Genomic DNA, 15,543 nt, shown 5'->3' with positions numbered 1-15,543 from the left:
CCAAGGAACTGGGTTTACACTTTCACTGTAATTAATTTCAAGTGAAGTAGCCACGTTTTGCTAGTGGCTCCCCTAGTGTAACCCCAGGTTTTGACGGAATGTGCTGAACTCAATCTCACGGAGCGGGTAGGGGTCTCGGTACAGCCCGTTAAACTGCTAACAGGAGTCTGGAGCTCCAGAAAGTGGCCGGAGCCTATCGCCCAGAAAACCGACTGAGTAGGAAAAAAATGAAGAAACTCAAGGGAAAGGAAGTCAAAGAAGTTGAGGAAACACTGAAACACAGACAGAGAAGAGCCTTGGAGAAGCAGAAGAGAAGCAACAGCAAAGGGAAAGTCATGAGAACAGTGTCTGCAAAGGCAGCAGGGGACGGAGATTTGAGGAAGGGCAGCTGTGCAGAAGGCCACAGAAGGCTGGGCTTCTGGGGTGCCCTGTGGGGTGCGGCACCCCCCATCCCCCAGGCAGGGCAGAGTGAGGCGTGGCCAAAGGGAGGGCACACAGAAGGGCACAGTCCTCAGCTCTACGTGGAACACTTCCCCGGAGCACAAAGCCGCCCGATGACACACTAACGCCCCGCCTGCCAGCGCAGAGTCCAAGTCAGCCAGGGTCAACGCTCAGCACCGCGCGGGCTGCCCTCGCGTGTCCACGTAAGTGCCCGTCTCTCTGGGTTTAGTTCTCTGGACACTGGGATACTGCCTTCTTGTGTTCCCTCTCACAACACAACCACAGTATTCACAGTAAAGACAGTGAATATATTTTCTTAAGGAAAAAATAAATTTTATATCCAAATATTTATTCAGAGTCCCAAGTCCAATGGCAAGATTTATGAATTTTCTTCCATAAAAGGAGCTGGCAATTCATTTATTACTTTTTTGAAATTTAAGTAATTTCCATAATCTGAAACTCAAAACCTATCAAAGACCACAGACTAAAGGGCGCCTGGGTGGCTCAGTCAGTTGAGCATCTGCCTTCAGCTCAGGTCATGATCCTGGGGTCCTGGGACTGAGCCCCACATCAGGCCCCCTGCTCCGCGGGGAGTGAATTTCTCCCTCTGCCCGCACCCTCACTCATGTGCGCACGCGTGCTCTCGCTCTGATAAATAAATAAAAATCGTTTAAAAAAAAGTACAGTGAGAAGTCCACATTCTCTTCCACTCTTGACTTCCCCAGCACAGACATGTAAATAACCAGCTCTATGACTTTCCTGTGTATGTGTCCAATGTTTTATGCAAATACAAACATACATTCCCACTTTTCTCACCATTCTGACACACAAGTAGGTTATTATCCACTTTGTACCGTAGTTTCCTTTTTTCAGTTAAACATGTACCTTGGAAATCTTCCCACATCAGTGTACAAAGGGTCTTCCTGTTCCTTTATATATCCTGACACTGAATGTTAGGCCGGAATGAAAACTGCAGGGCACCTGGGGGGCTCGGTCCGTCAAGCGTCTGCCTCTAGATTTTGGCTCAGGTCATGGTCCCAGGGTCCTGCGACTGAGTCCCCAGTCGAGTCGGGCCCTGCGCTCGGTGTAAAGCCATGTAAGATTCTCTCCCGCTGCCCCCCCACCGCTAGAGCAAATGCATAAATCTGAAGACGCTGCAGAAGCAGCAGCAGAAGCAGAAGAAGAGAAAGAAGAAATTAAAACTGCAGATCCCAACCACGAAAGAGGGACTCGCATGGGCTCAGAGGTGCTGACAGGGCATCATCGGCCCTGGATTTATTAATCATCTTTTAAATATCTTTAAAAAAAACACCAAAAAACCTGAAAGCAGTGAAAATCGAGCATAGTTAAGGAAGTCTACTTGCTTTCACGAGCTATGGGAAACATTCAGGTACTTAAAAGCTGATGTATTTAAACCATAAATGAAATTCCTGGAGTAGTTTCTTAGAGGAAACAGGTGCAGTAGTCGTAAAACCAAGGCTGCACATAAAGCTCCTTTCCCCACTAAACACCCTTCGGAAGCCGCTCACTGGTGAAGCCCAGACCAGGCAGTGACGCGCTGAGCTGCAGGGGTTACAGCCTGCGGCGGCGGACTCCGCACTGCCATCAGAGCCCGGTCCTGGCCGAGCTGCTCTGCTCCCGAGATCTAACGTCCCGCCCTGCCGCAATCAGCCCACAGAGAGCCAGGTCCCCGCGGAGGGAGCGCGTCCCCTGCCGCCTCCCTTCCTCCAGGGGCAGCAAACACCAGGGGCCGGCGGGCTGTGTGCGGCGTCCAAGGCCGGCTTGGCTGGTGGTGTGTCCTCAGCGTGCGGCCCGTCCAGGCAGGCTGCTACCCTAACCAAGACGCCAGCTCTTTCCACGCCACAGGAAGGCACTTTACAGAAACAGCAGAGAGCTCTTCGGGTGACCTCAACGGTCGGACGCAGCGCGGGCCCCAGTGTGGGGAGACGGAGGCTTTCAGCAGGTCGTCTGCAGACCGTCCGTCCCTGTGCCCCCCTCGAACCCCACGACCCCTGCAGCGTGCGCTGTGAGGTACCTGCTGCGTTCTCCGGACACCACGGAGCCAGCGCTCCAACGACAGAAAAAAACGCTCAAAGCTGCGGTCCCACTTACTTAAGTCAGCACACGGGCCTCGTCCTGACCTGGGCCTGTCCCCTCACGGGCCCGCTGCACAGCTGCCCAGGGCGGCCCGACGCCGGGCGCGCCGCATCCAGGGACACGCGGGCTGGGGAAGGCAGGCTGGGTCCGGCGCTCGGAGAGGGGCCAGGCCTCAACCACAGCCCGCTCGGCCCGCTCGGGAAACGCGCTCGTTTCTTTTACTACCCGGCAGGCCAGGGAAGCGGAGCCGGACAGGACCGGCTGGTTTAGAAAGGAAAGACCAGCGGTCGTTGTCCACGCACGGCTGCACCGCGGGAACCTCCTCCATCGCGCCCCGGGGGAAGCAGCAGCCCAGGCCGCCGCCGGGGCACACGCCGCTGCTCTCGCGGCCCCGCACCACTTGCCTGACTCTGGGCACCGCCATCCGGTGCTGCACCATGAGCGTGTGGCCGATGGACGCCATCAAGGTGAAGGCCTCCTCGCTGGCGGAGTCCCTCCACACCAGGGCCAACAGGGTGCTGGTCTGCTGCTTCGTGTCCAGCTTCTTGAGACACTCCTCGGTGATGTAGGGCACCGACAGCCGGCCGTCCTCCTAAACACAGCGGGCAAGCTGCTCTGAGTTCACGACGGCTGGGCGGCAAGGACCCGCTACGCTGCGCACGGGATCGGACTCCACTCCCCCGAGAACACAAAACAGGCCTGATCTAAAAGTGGCCCACATCACAGCGGGCACAGCCATTAAGGTACTGGGAAACTTTCTAGAGTTCCACCCACAGTCGTCTGTATTAGGCACCAATTTCACCCAGCGTAACAACCCAGGAACTGTACATGCTCAGTTTTTGCCTCCTGATAGGACAATATTTCAGTACTGACATTTCAGGAAAAATTAATTTCATATTTTAGATACCACTGTACTAAGCATCCATGTGTGGGAATATATTACCATCTAGCAGAATTTCCATTGGAAGCTATCTGGGAGACGACAGTTAAGCAAAAATAGTCAGATATTAAATATTTTTTAAAAAATCAAGATACATTCTATATCTTACTTTCTCTAAGGATCTGATTCACTGAGCAAAACCTGAACTAAGCTGCTGTGTATTCATCTGTATGGGGAATTCACCAAAGACACATGCTTTTCCCATATATGTGCATGCATACTCAAGTGTTCGTGAGTATGAAAATACACGCACACCACTGGGTGCTACTGACGACCCTGTCCGGAAACTTGCATGGATAGGAGTTATGTCATCGACCATCATGTACAAAATAAAACACTGCTTTAGATGAAAGTAATAAATTCTACCTGCCAAACTTGAATCCGTAAGTAACATGCACGGGTACTACTTTTGTAGTGTCATACTTAAATTATACAGAGACCTAAGTGTTTAAAAACAGTGAAATCTGACTCTGGAAAAATCTCATTCAATCAAATTAGATTCTACATAATGATCACAGGAAAGAAAAGGCAATATATAAGCAAAGGACAAAAAGATCTGACCAAAAAATAAAGATTTCAAGTCAAATCTATTGAGTACCTGGCCTACAGCTGGGTCACTGGTTCTGAACCCAAATGTGGACAGGAAAGGAGACGTAACAAACATTGCGGGGGAATAATGAAGAGGAAAAAAAGAGAAGCAAAGGTATCAAGTCACATACCTGTAGTAACACAGACCTTAAATCCCTTGTATATTAAGGGAGAAAAATAAAGTGGAGTAAAATTTCCTACAACTATAAGTAACAAAATTAAGTTGCACTTCTTTTTTTTTTTGCAGTTTGTCAAAAAAACTTTAACGGCTTTGTGGGATGCCCAGCCCAGGAGACGGCTCACACACCAAAGCCTTACATTTAGAAACTTCGAAACAGAAGTTTTATGTCATATGCATCTATAGTCTTATGGACTTTAGAAAAAATTTTAATTTAAATCGAACGTCGTTAACATACAGGGTGTTATCGGTTTCGGGGGCAGGTCTGTGACTCCTCAGTCCTCCAGCACAGCCGCACTCACGCTATCCAGGGCCCTCCTCCATGCTCCTCCCCCCGTCACCCCAGCCCCCGCCCCCTCCCCTCCGGCAACCCTCAGTTTCACTTCTGAGAGTTGAGTCTCTTCTGTCATGTGACTTCACTCATACGTGGGGTTTAAGAAACAAAACAGGTGAACACAGGGGAAGGGAGAGAAGAAAATAGGATAAACAGAGATAAGGTGTCCTTTCCGTATGTTAGAGCAGTGTAGCCACAGGCAAGCGAGCCCGAGTGTTCCCTCTGTTCCCCGCGTCTCCTACTCTGCTCCTGTCTGTGTCCACAGGGAGAGGAGGGACTCCCTAACATCTCTCCAGCGGGGGCCGCCCCATCTCCACGTGGACACCAACCATACTGTGTATAACCATTTTAATGTCACAGCTTCTCCAGAAAGTTATTCAGTATTTAAGAAGTGTCTTCTAAAAACAAAAAACTTTTATCTACATTCCATCTACAGAATCCCACTTTGTTTTTTTTTTAACGATACAAAAAAGTCACATTTTTGGGTGCAGTTCTGAATTCTGAAAGATGCAAGACTTCCAGCTTCCACCAAAACACACTCAGTTTTGCCCTTTTGTAATTAACCCTCCCTCTAGTTGTAAGGGGCAAGGACTCATCTGTTTTTTCTTACCGTTACTTTTCCATCTCTGCTAATAAAGCTATTTGTACTGGAGGGCGTAGTACTAACACATCCTTTCACTTTGCAAGATCTTAAAGATTTACTTCCCCTGGAAAACCTGAGCCCTCTAGAGTGTTATTCAGTATTTAAGAAGTGTCTTCTAAAAATCAAAAGAGTCCCCTTCTGGGACTGGACTTAGTATTAATCAATGGGAAATTTCCTAACAAAAAAATTTTTAAATCCAAGATATCTGAACCTCAAGACGTTTCAATTGTGTAATTAAGAGAAAAAGCAGCAGATAATATCACGGAAATTATGTGTGTATAATGCAAAGCTTTTTATCCCTTGAAAATAGCAACCCATGCTAGGTGAGAAATGGGACAATGGGTGCAGAGATTATACATGACAATAAACTCAAAATTCGTTTCCAAATACATCATAACACCTGTCATCTACAAAACTGCTGAAAAGTAACAGGAGACATTACTTGATGTCCACAAGATAGGGTAAGGAAGAACTTAGCTTTTTCTCCCTTTGAGGCCGGGAGAAGGGGAGGCTGCAGGGAGGCAAGTACGCTGAGAGATCACTCAGCTGGACACCACTTTAAAGGGGCGAATTTTATGGTAAAGTGTATCGCCATAAAGCTGCTATAAAAAAAATTCTTAAAAATAGAACAATGCTTGTTACACAGTAAGTGCCCTTCCTGAGAACTAGGAACTTGTTATTAGCCTTTAAACCCAACAATTTCACTAGGAGGAAAATTTCCCAAGTAACAGTTAAATTACTATACAGCGTGGCCTGCCGTGCATGAAAACCCACATAAGCACGTAACCCACATACACGAGGGTGGAAGAAGGTGCGGAAGAGCCCCCACCCCCAGTCTCGAAGAGGGGCACGTGGGGAAGAGCAGAGTGGCCACGGAGCAGCCTCGTCCGCCGTCTGAACGCTTTATAACAAGAGCCCTTTGATGCGCTACTTGTATAGTTGAAACTAAGGACGGACACAAAGTCCGACCCCCAGATCAGGAGGAGTGGGGTGCAGTGTAATCCGTTCGCTGGCCCCGGCCCTCAGGAGCTCACCGGGGCACTTGGCTGCTTGTCTGCCTCTTCAACCTCCTCTTCCGAGTCACTGGCCGAGTCTGGACAGCTCGCGCTGGCAGGCGAAACTGGGAGCTGAGACAGAAAGGTCTGGAGCACCCTTAAATACACCAGCAGTCCTTCCTCCGAGAGGGCCCCTTTGTAAGACAGCAGTCGTAATAGCGGATCAGAAGTGACCAAACAAAACTGGAAAACTTGGGTATCACTTTTCTTATATTCAGAGAGACATTTCTGACCACAACTTCTTATCAAAGTTCAGTAATCCACGCACACATGTATGTGTCAACACGTCAGAGAAAGATGCTGTAATTGCTGTAATTCTAGACTACGCACACGTTGGAAGTCTGGCATAAATGGGGATAACAACCCTGCACTCACAGTCCTCCCATTCAACTTTAAAAATTTTTTAATCTGTGTGGCCTTGTAACATATCTGAATCCGGCCCCCTTTTTTTCTTATTTAAAGTAATGTCTACCCAAGGTGGGGCTCGAACTCACAACCTGAGATCAAGAATCACAGGCTCCACTGAAATGAGTCCACCAGGCACCCCTGAATTGGGACTACGTGCCTAGAAACTTTCCCCAGGGACACCGGCTAGGACACAGACCTTCAGCAAGTACGCTCCCCCTGCAGAGGCCACCCTGACACGGCACACCGGCCCCTGGCGTCCCGTCTCTGGACTTGCACCTGCTAGTACCACACGTGCGTGTTCAGGCAAAACACATCTTGTATCTCATACCCAGGTAATGCTCGCCAACCGTTAAGACAAAGAAGAAGAGCCACGGGGCCCCACTGCTTGTCTTGGAGCACCTGCTCTCCAGTAACAACAGTGCATTCAGGAAGGGCTCGTACGGGAAAGCAGCGTGCGTGTCCGCTAAGGCTGGAATGATGAAATGGAAAATCTGATCTGTGAAAGGTGCTGCCAAAAGCTCCTCCGTGAAGGCGCTGAACACCTGCTGTCTGAAAAGAAGAGTGGAAGCTTTTATCGAAGCATGTTGTTTACAAAATCACTGATTACAATTAACATGCAAAAAATATTCTTTTCAAAATTAATGGAAGCTAAGCATACGATATCAACTAAATTGCCTTGAAATTAACTGATTTTGTGCCTTTCCTATTGAGGAAAGTTTTGCCATGTTTTTGTATCTTTCAACAGCTACTAGAAGACAGGAAAATAACCAGAAGATCAGAATCATAAATTTATATTAGCGTACAGGCCAAACAGAAATAGTCAACTTTTTCTTTAAACCGAGTCACACTAATACAGTAAAAATCTGACTTTGAACTCTATATGTAAAATAGCATCCGTGTAGAAGTTACTGTTAGATACAGAACCTGTGAACTTACAAAATCAATTACCCCATTCTTACCTTGCACCTTCTGGACAGGAGTTGTAAGTAAAGTGCAATGGTTTCAGAACATTCTCTAGCAAAATGTTTGCTATAGGAACTCGAGATAAATCAGAATATTCAATACTTGATGGAAGCTTGTTGTTAATTAACAAATAGAGAGATCTGTAATACCCTAAAAGAAAGAGGAAAAACACAACTTAAAAATTGGCACCTTAATCATAATGAGAAAAAAAATGGGTCAATTTTAAAATGCTTTTTATAAATCTGCATGGGTCCAAATTTAATTCTTCTTCAACTTTCCTTTTTCATTAAATGTTACTAGTTAAACAGACAATGGCCCCTATTTTTTAAAGTAATCTCTGCACTCAGTGTGGGACTCGGACTCCTGTCGCCGAGATGGAGAGTTGTACGCTCCACCCACTGGGCCAGCCGGGAGTCTCCAACTCCTGCTTGCGATAAATTTCATTTAACTGGTTTGCTTGAATCAGGATCCCAGTAAGGCCCAGGTATCGTGGCGGAAGAATTTAACGGGCTCTGTGGTTTTCCTGAGCACGCTGAGGTCCTGGATACGGGCACACGGAAGCATCCGCCATAGCGGTAATCCTCACGGACTCGCACGCCATCCTGTCTTTGGGCAATGGGGTGGGCTTGGCAGGCCCTCAGCTCTCCCACTCATGGAGAGCACCGCCAGAACGCCTGTCCTCATCTGCGGACCAGAAGCCAGGCCCCGCCACTCGCCAGCCCTGCTCTGGCGAGTTCTTCAGTTCCTTTTAGAGGAAATGATGGCTTTGGAGACCACAGTATGGGCACCGGGAATTCAAGCTGAAGCAACACCCTTTCTGACCTCACTAAGCGTCTGATGGGCTTGCAAGGTGTGCAGTAAGCATCAACTCTGGCCTCACCAGTGACCCAAATCCTACAGTCTTTTAAATACATCCGCCCCTTTTTACAAAGGGTAAGAGGAATCCTCAGGTGTCCTTGGTAAATATCTCACTACTGTCACATTTGGTAGCGCACATTAAATACACAATTCACTTGCTTCACTTTGTGAAATCAGTCCTACAGAAATTTATGCAGAGGCCACTTTTAGGCAGCAGGCTTGAGCAAGGGGAAGTTGATCAGGGCACAAAGCCCTGGCTGAACATGGTCAGGCCCATCAGGAGACCCACCTCGAGATATCTGTAGGCCCTAATGGACCAATGGGCTGCTTACAGTCAGGCACAGTTATCAAAAAGGGAGAAAATTCCGTGTGTCCCAGAGCTCCTCACTTTCCTCCTCTGCACACAGCCCCCACGAACAGCCTTGAGGCAGACAGCGCAGCCTCTGTTCCCTGCAGTGGACGCAATACATTTCCGTCCTCTTTGTCCTGCTTCAGGGGAACCCTTCCACCACCACAAGGCCGGCTTCTACCCCAATCCACCTGATCGCTGCCCCACAACTGGGGGCCCCAGCCAAGCAGACAGACACCACGATCTCCCCTTGAGTCATGACCATGAACCACTGACTGCTCAGTGCTCTGTCCTCACACCGGCCGTAACGCCAAGCCCGACCTCGTGCTTCTCCTCTCCAGCGAAACCCAGCGGGGAAGCTTGAAAGCTCTGGAGCCCGGAGCCTGAGAAGACGGAAGTGGGCGGGACAGACGAACGGGATCAAGAGGCACAAACTTCCAGCCGTAAAATAAGTTAAGTCATGGAGATTAAAACAAGAAAACAAAACAAACAAAAAAAGGACAGCATAGGGAGTACATCGAGAATTTTTTAAAATACCACATCAAGAGGGCGCCTGGGTGGCTCAGTGGGTTAAGCCGCTGCCTTCGGCTCAGGTCATGATCTCAGGGTCGTGGGATCGAGTCCCGCATCGGGCTCTCTGCTCAGCAGGGAGCCTGCTTCCTCCTCTCTCTCTGCCTGCCTTTCTGCCTACTTGTGATCTCTGTCTGTCAAGTAAATAAATAAATAAATCTTTAAAAAAAAAAAATACCACATCAAGAAAATTTTAAAACTATTATACCATTACCATGTCAACACCAATCTATGTATGAAACAGATCCCTTGACAGCATGACTAGAGTCTGGAGGCCAGCCGCACTCGTTAAGGCGCGCACGTACGTAGGGTGACACACACTGTGAATAGGAAACAGTGCCAAATGGGACAGACTCCTACTGCCGGGAGAAACCGGTGAGCAGAATTCAGAGCAACAAACTCCGAGTGACGTCACTACGTCACAGGGACGGAAAGCACAGCACGGGGAGCACCGTCGACAGTAGCAGAGCATGCGACGGACAGTGGCCACACTTGCCACGAGGGGCCCTGAGTACTGCACAGAGCTATGGAATCACCCAATGGCATCACATGTCCCCACGGCAGGTGCCAGAAGCGGCAGTTTCACCGCAAGATTGTGACATACTTTCTACTTCTAGATGCATTGCAAAATAATGCATTTCTTAGATATATTCTTTAAACTTTTAGAAAACAATAAAAGTAAAAACTCTCACGGACTGCTCAGCCTGAATCAATACACGCAGTCAGGCATCAGCCAACACAAGGGATGATTTCAATCACCATCACTTTTTTTAAAAGATCAAAGCCCACAAATTTCAATTTACTTTCAGTTGGTTCCCTAATTTTTCAACAAACTAAGGAAGTTTCTTTCTTTTTCTTTTAAGATTTTATTTATTTGAGGGAGAGAGAGAGAAAGAGAGCACACGCACACACATGTACATGTCAGCCAGAAGGGCAGAGAAGCAGACTCCCCACTGAGCAGGGAGCCCAATGCGGGACTTGAACCCAGGACCCTGGCATCATGACCTGAGCTGAAGGCAGATGCTTAACGACTGAGCCACCCAGGCGCCCCTTGATCTTTTTTTTTTAAACCGAAGCCAAACGCCAAGGTTGAGATTATGCGAATCTGATTTTTACAGTTTCAGTACTGAGGACTGAATTAGCTAGGTTAGCCTAGATTAGTCCATCAGCTCTGGGGAACAAAAAGACATTGATTTACGGTTTTACTAGTAACTCCTACCTTCCAGAACCACCTACAGCACGTCTTCTGACCGATAACGTACCTATTTTTTAATGCTAGTCCTTCTCAAGTCCAAGCCCTCAAGTGTTTGTCTTCCTAGCTGTGAGGCCACTGGGAGTCAGATTTTTAAGTGTTGGTCTCACACTGCTTAATTCATCATGAAAGTGTCAGAAGCCCTCTCTGTTTCAGTCACCACCGTGTCCTCGGAGGAATTTCGGATCTCAGTTATTATGGCTTAACACCACGCAGCCAGGACCGGGAGGGCGTCAACGCGTCACAGCGTGACCCAGTCAGAGAGAGATCTCAGACCCGGTGGCTTCATCTCCTCCGCCGGACTGAAGTGAAGACCGGAATTTCCTCCTGAGACCGGCGAAGCCACGGACCTGTCCCTCGGTCCTGCGGCGCCACTGCCCCTGCCAGCTGGGGACGCGGATGCTGGCCCTGCTGTGGGGGATCGGCTGCCGCAGGCGCACGTCGCCGCGGCCCCACAGGTTTCCGGACGCCAGCATCCACTGGCTTCGCTCAGTCACAGGAGGTGTTAGAGAGCGGAGCGCGCGTCCAGAGGGTTAGGGTGGGGGACGAGTGTCGGCGCTCCCCTCGGCAGTGGGGCCCTGTCGCCGTCACTCCTGGTGCTCGGAGCAGGCGCGTGAGCTCTGCAGGGCACCCCACCGGCCCTGCCCTGGCCCAGCCGCCACCTACCATTCTGAATCACGTAGTGCAAGATCTGTTCAATGACGGACGCCACATAGCTAGCGTCCTGCAAAACAGGCAAGTACGTATTCTCAGACGAAAACACCTCAAGCATCCTCATCGGAAGTGCGACATTCAAACTGTCATCGCTACAGCTTTGCAGTAACCTGTAAAACAGAACAGAACAGAGGTGTTCACGCACCGGAGGGCAGGGGTGCGTGACTCTCCACGGGCGACTGTCCCTCACCGCGTGCCTTGACGGGGTTTACCTGCAGCCGAGGCTCATCAGCCTCTTTATCTGAAACAGACACGTGAGCCTCTCGGACCCGTCCAACTGCTGGACAAACAGAGAGCTGTGTTTGATCAAGTTCTGATACATCCATATCTGAAACACAACACACACAGTCACCTCAGTCCGCGCGAAGCCCATCGTTCAGCACAGTAACACTCCAAACTTCCGCAAGTGCTGAACAGACACTCAATCGAGACGTGATAAAACGTGAATCTTCTTGATCAGGATTTATTTTGTAGTATAGACCACACGACCCAGATTTTCTGCGTTAACACAGCACATCAGTATAAAGCTAAGTCACTAAATGTATTACTAAAACAAAGTACACTTAAAACTCATCTAAATCTGAAATAAAACAGCTCGTTTGCAAAAATCAGCAATTTGTAGTAAAAAGGCGTGAGAAATACAATAATTCATCATAAGGTGCACGAGGTTATCTCTGGTGATCTAGCTTCGCAAACACACACTGGAGGCCGTCCGACCCCGTTAGAAACAGAATGCTGGGAACCCCGCGACCGGGGCTGCGTGACGTGGAGCCGGCACTCACCAGACGTTTTGAGTCTTCGCTCTGCTTGTAGAAAAACAGCAGCTGCCTCACCAGGAGGGTAAGGTTGGGCCCGCTGGCGACGGAGAAAGTGCCCCCCGGCTGTGAGGCACTGGCGCAGCGATCGAAGGCGCTTCTCCGGAGGGCGTGCTGGGGACAAGGCAAAGCATGGGCTCGTGGGCCAGGTGTGCAGCCGCAGCCGTTAGGGTTAGGGTAGTGGCCCAAGTGTGCCCGGGGTGGGGCGGGGGGGGCTGCAGAGCGGAGAGGGACAGGGGAGGGGAAGGGGTGGCAGGGGGGCCCTAGTCTTGGTGTACTGCCGTGCAGTTCTTGCAAAAAGGTGACATGAAACCCAGAAAACTGGGACTGGAATGAGGACCTTTCAGCCCCCAGAGGCCCTTCAACACTTCCACCTTCAGCCGCACCCCGTTTCTATACTGTTACTTAAAAAATCACCTAGAACTCCCCAATCTATAAATCTTTACATAAATATAAACTACTAAAATTAATTATCGGGGAAAACACTATTATCCACATTGACTTTCATTACACACGTGTACTAAAATACCCACAAAGTGGAGTCCATTTCCAAGGCTCAAGGCCTTATCTAAAATGAGCTCTGGTGTGCCTCATTCTTCCTCAGCTTAAAAGCAAACTTACTTGCTGCCTCCGGTCTCTGTAGCCTCGTATAAATGACTGTATGATTACTGCGTTCTTCAGTCTTCGCCTTTCCTCCTGCGTAACAGAGGGAGGAAGGAATAATGGGGTCTTAGTGAAACGGTATTTAGCTAGCAAAGACTTAAAAACAAACAAACAAACAAAAAAAAAAAACCAACAGCCAAACAGCTATAGAATTTACAGACCACAAAATTCAGTTTTTCAAGCGTACCATTCACCGATTTTTAAAATATTCAAAATTCAAGTGTCACCACAATCTGATTCTAGAATACTTTTCAGCACACACTCCAAACCCTGGACCGATTAGCACTCAGTCCTCAACCCCTGCCCTGGCTCCCCGACTCCCCGCAACCACCAATCAAATTTCTGTTTGTATGGGAATGCCTATTCTGGACATAATGGAATCCTGTAATATGTGGCCTTTTGTGTCTGACTTTTTTCACCTGGCACAGTATTTTCAAGGTTCATACATGTTGTATCACTTATCAATACGCACGACTTTTCACGGCCAATTAATAGTTCACCATAGGCTGGCTCACATTTCGTTTATCCATTTGCCACCTGACGACATTTGGGCTGTTTCCACTCTGGGCTACTACGAACAATGCTGTTGTGGGCATTCACGTAAAAGTATTGTGCGGACACAAGTTTTCATTTCTCTTGGGCATATGTGCAGGAGCAGAATAACACGGGAGGAACAGCCAGACTGTTTTCTAAGTGGCTACACCATTTCACAATCCCACCAGCACACTAAGCCTCATAATGACAGCTATAGTTTGAAATAGAAAAAGAATATCGACAACCCAAACATCAATTTTAAAAGCCACTTTTCTTATCTAAAAGCAGAAAACTCCAGTTTTGGTTAAAACTCTCTTAAAATGTTCAGTGACCTGGCAGAAATAATTTATTCTTCACATTGTTGTAACCAAAGCAGCTCCCACTGTTTGAAAGCCTACCGTGCGCGGGCCCTAAGAGAGACACCGCAGAATCATCCTCGACAACGACTCCTCCCGGTTTTACAACGCAGAAGCTGAAATCTCCACAAAAATAAAGTGATGCTGGAAGACGTACGAGAGTAGAACTCAAAGCCAAGTGCAACACTAAGGCCAGCACTCATCCTGCCCCACGACACCATTTCCTGTCTTCCAGGAGTGTCACCTGCCAGGCTTGAAATGCACACGTGCACACACACAATCCTAGGATGGCAGAACACTGATCAGGGCTCACAAGTGTACTTTCTGAGCTTCAAGTGCTCACAGCAAACGAACCCCTGAGCCTAAAACTAGTTTGGAAACCTTTGCATTACGATGATTCTAAGAGCATTTCATTAAAAACCTATATGGTCCCATGAGTTTTCAAAACATTTATTTATTTATTTATTTATTTATTTATTATTTTTTTTTAAAAAAGATTTTATTTATTTATTTGACAGAGAGAAATCACAAGTAGACAGAGAGGCAGGCATAGAGAGAGAGAGAGGGAAGCAGGCTCCCTGCTGAGCAGAGAGCCCGATGCGGGACTCGATCCCAGGACTCTGAGATCATGACCTGAGCCGAAGGCAGCGGCTTAACCCACTGAGCTACCCAGGCGCCCCAAAACATTTATTTTTATTCATTCAGTTGTTCACTGAGGAGAAAGTCTTGGTAGCATCCCAGCCTTCTGGTTGGAACAGGGACCTAAAGGCTCCATTGTACATGTACTGGAAACAGACTGACCCTGACAAGGACTGAAGAAGGGCTGCAAACCAGCTAAACCCTGTATTAATTAAAGGTGATTTGTCCTTCTTCCTGTTGCCTGCCAAAAGAAAATGTAACACTCTCCAAAAAGAGAGCTCTTTTGCTTTTTGTTTTGCCATATAAACTCACAGTATTCAACCAAAATAACCAGGCAAAAGACAAGAACTAAAAATCAGAAAGACAAACAACAGAAACAAACCCACAGGTGATCCAAAACTGGAGTTTAAACATTATCTTTAATAATCTATAATTATGTTCATGGAATCAAAAGACAAGAGAACTGGGAAATAAAACAAAGACAATTCTAGAACTAAAAAAAAAAAAAATCTGAAGTTCAGAATTCAAAGAATATATGTAACAATTAGACACTGGTAAAGAGATAATGTGTAAATTAGAAGTTAGGTCAGAAGGAAATATCCAAACTGAAGGAAAAATAATCAAAACAATAAATATATGGAAGAGCATAGGAGAGATATATGACACAACGCAAAGGTCAAATATGTATATAATTTGAGTCCAAGAAGAAGAGGAGAGGAAGAATGGAACAGTAACACTACTCAAGAGATGACAGCTGAGAATTTCCTAGAAAAGATGAAAGACATCAGCCAACATTTCTTGTTGAGCAGTCACTTTCAACTGACAGCAGTTATACCACCCAGGGAACACCTGAAGGTAATTTTGGTTATCTCAACTGGAGAGAACAGCAGGAGCGCCGTGGCATCCAGTGGCTGGACCGGAGGCCACAGATGCTGCTGAACACCCTTCAGTGTACAGGGTAAGCCCCCACAGCAAAGAATAATCTGTTCCAAAAAGTCGGCAGTGCTGAGGCGGAGAGAGCCCATCTAAAACTCTTTGTATTTGCTGTTCCCTTCACCAAGAATGCTCTTCCTCCAGCTTCTTTTTCATCCTTCAGTTATCAGCTCAACTCTAACCAGCTCAGAGTCTCCTTCCCTGAACACCCTT

At 47.8% G+C, this 15,543-nt stretch overlaps 1 protein-coding gene across 3 annotated transcripts in view; it reads right to left on the bottom strand.

The window, feature by feature from the left end:
• Nucleotides 1-15,543, bottom strand: part of UBE3C (ubiquitin protein ligase E3C) — a 112,204-nt gene that overhangs the window by 70,735 nt on the left and 25,926 nt on the right. For all 3 annotated transcript variants that reach the window (XM_044246927.1, XM_044246925.1, XM_044246926.1), the window contains exons 3-10: nucleotides 12,827-12,901; nucleotides 12,173-12,319; nucleotides 11,603-11,718; nucleotides 11,343-11,500; nucleotides 7,644-7,797; nucleotides 7,013-7,233; nucleotides 6,256-6,410; nucleotides 2,943-3,130 (exon numbers count right to left, since the gene is read on the bottom strand). In XM_044246927.1, coding sequence (XP_044102862.1) covers nucleotides 2,943-3,130; nucleotides 6,256-6,410; nucleotides 7,013-7,233; nucleotides 7,644-7,797; nucleotides 11,343-11,500; nucleotides 11,603-11,718; nucleotides 12,173-12,319; nucleotides 12,827-12,901 — 1,214 coding nt within the window. The remainder of the gene's footprint in view (nucleotides 1-2,942; nucleotides 3,131-6,255; nucleotides 6,411-7,012; nucleotides 7,234-7,643; nucleotides 7,798-11,342; nucleotides 11,501-11,602; nucleotides 11,719-12,172; nucleotides 12,320-12,826; nucleotides 12,902-15,543) is intronic.

Source organism: Neovison vison, chromosome 4 (genome assembly GCF_020171115.1).
Source record: "Neovison vison isolate M4711 chromosome 4, ASM_NN_V1, whole genome shotgun sequence".
NCBI classification, from domain to species: domain Eukaryota; kingdom Metazoa; phylum Chordata; class Mammalia; order Carnivora; family Mustelidae; genus Neogale; species Neogale vison.
The sequence above is the reverse complement of the archived record's forward strand: the minus strand, read 5'-3'. Positions and strand labels throughout refer to the sequence as shown.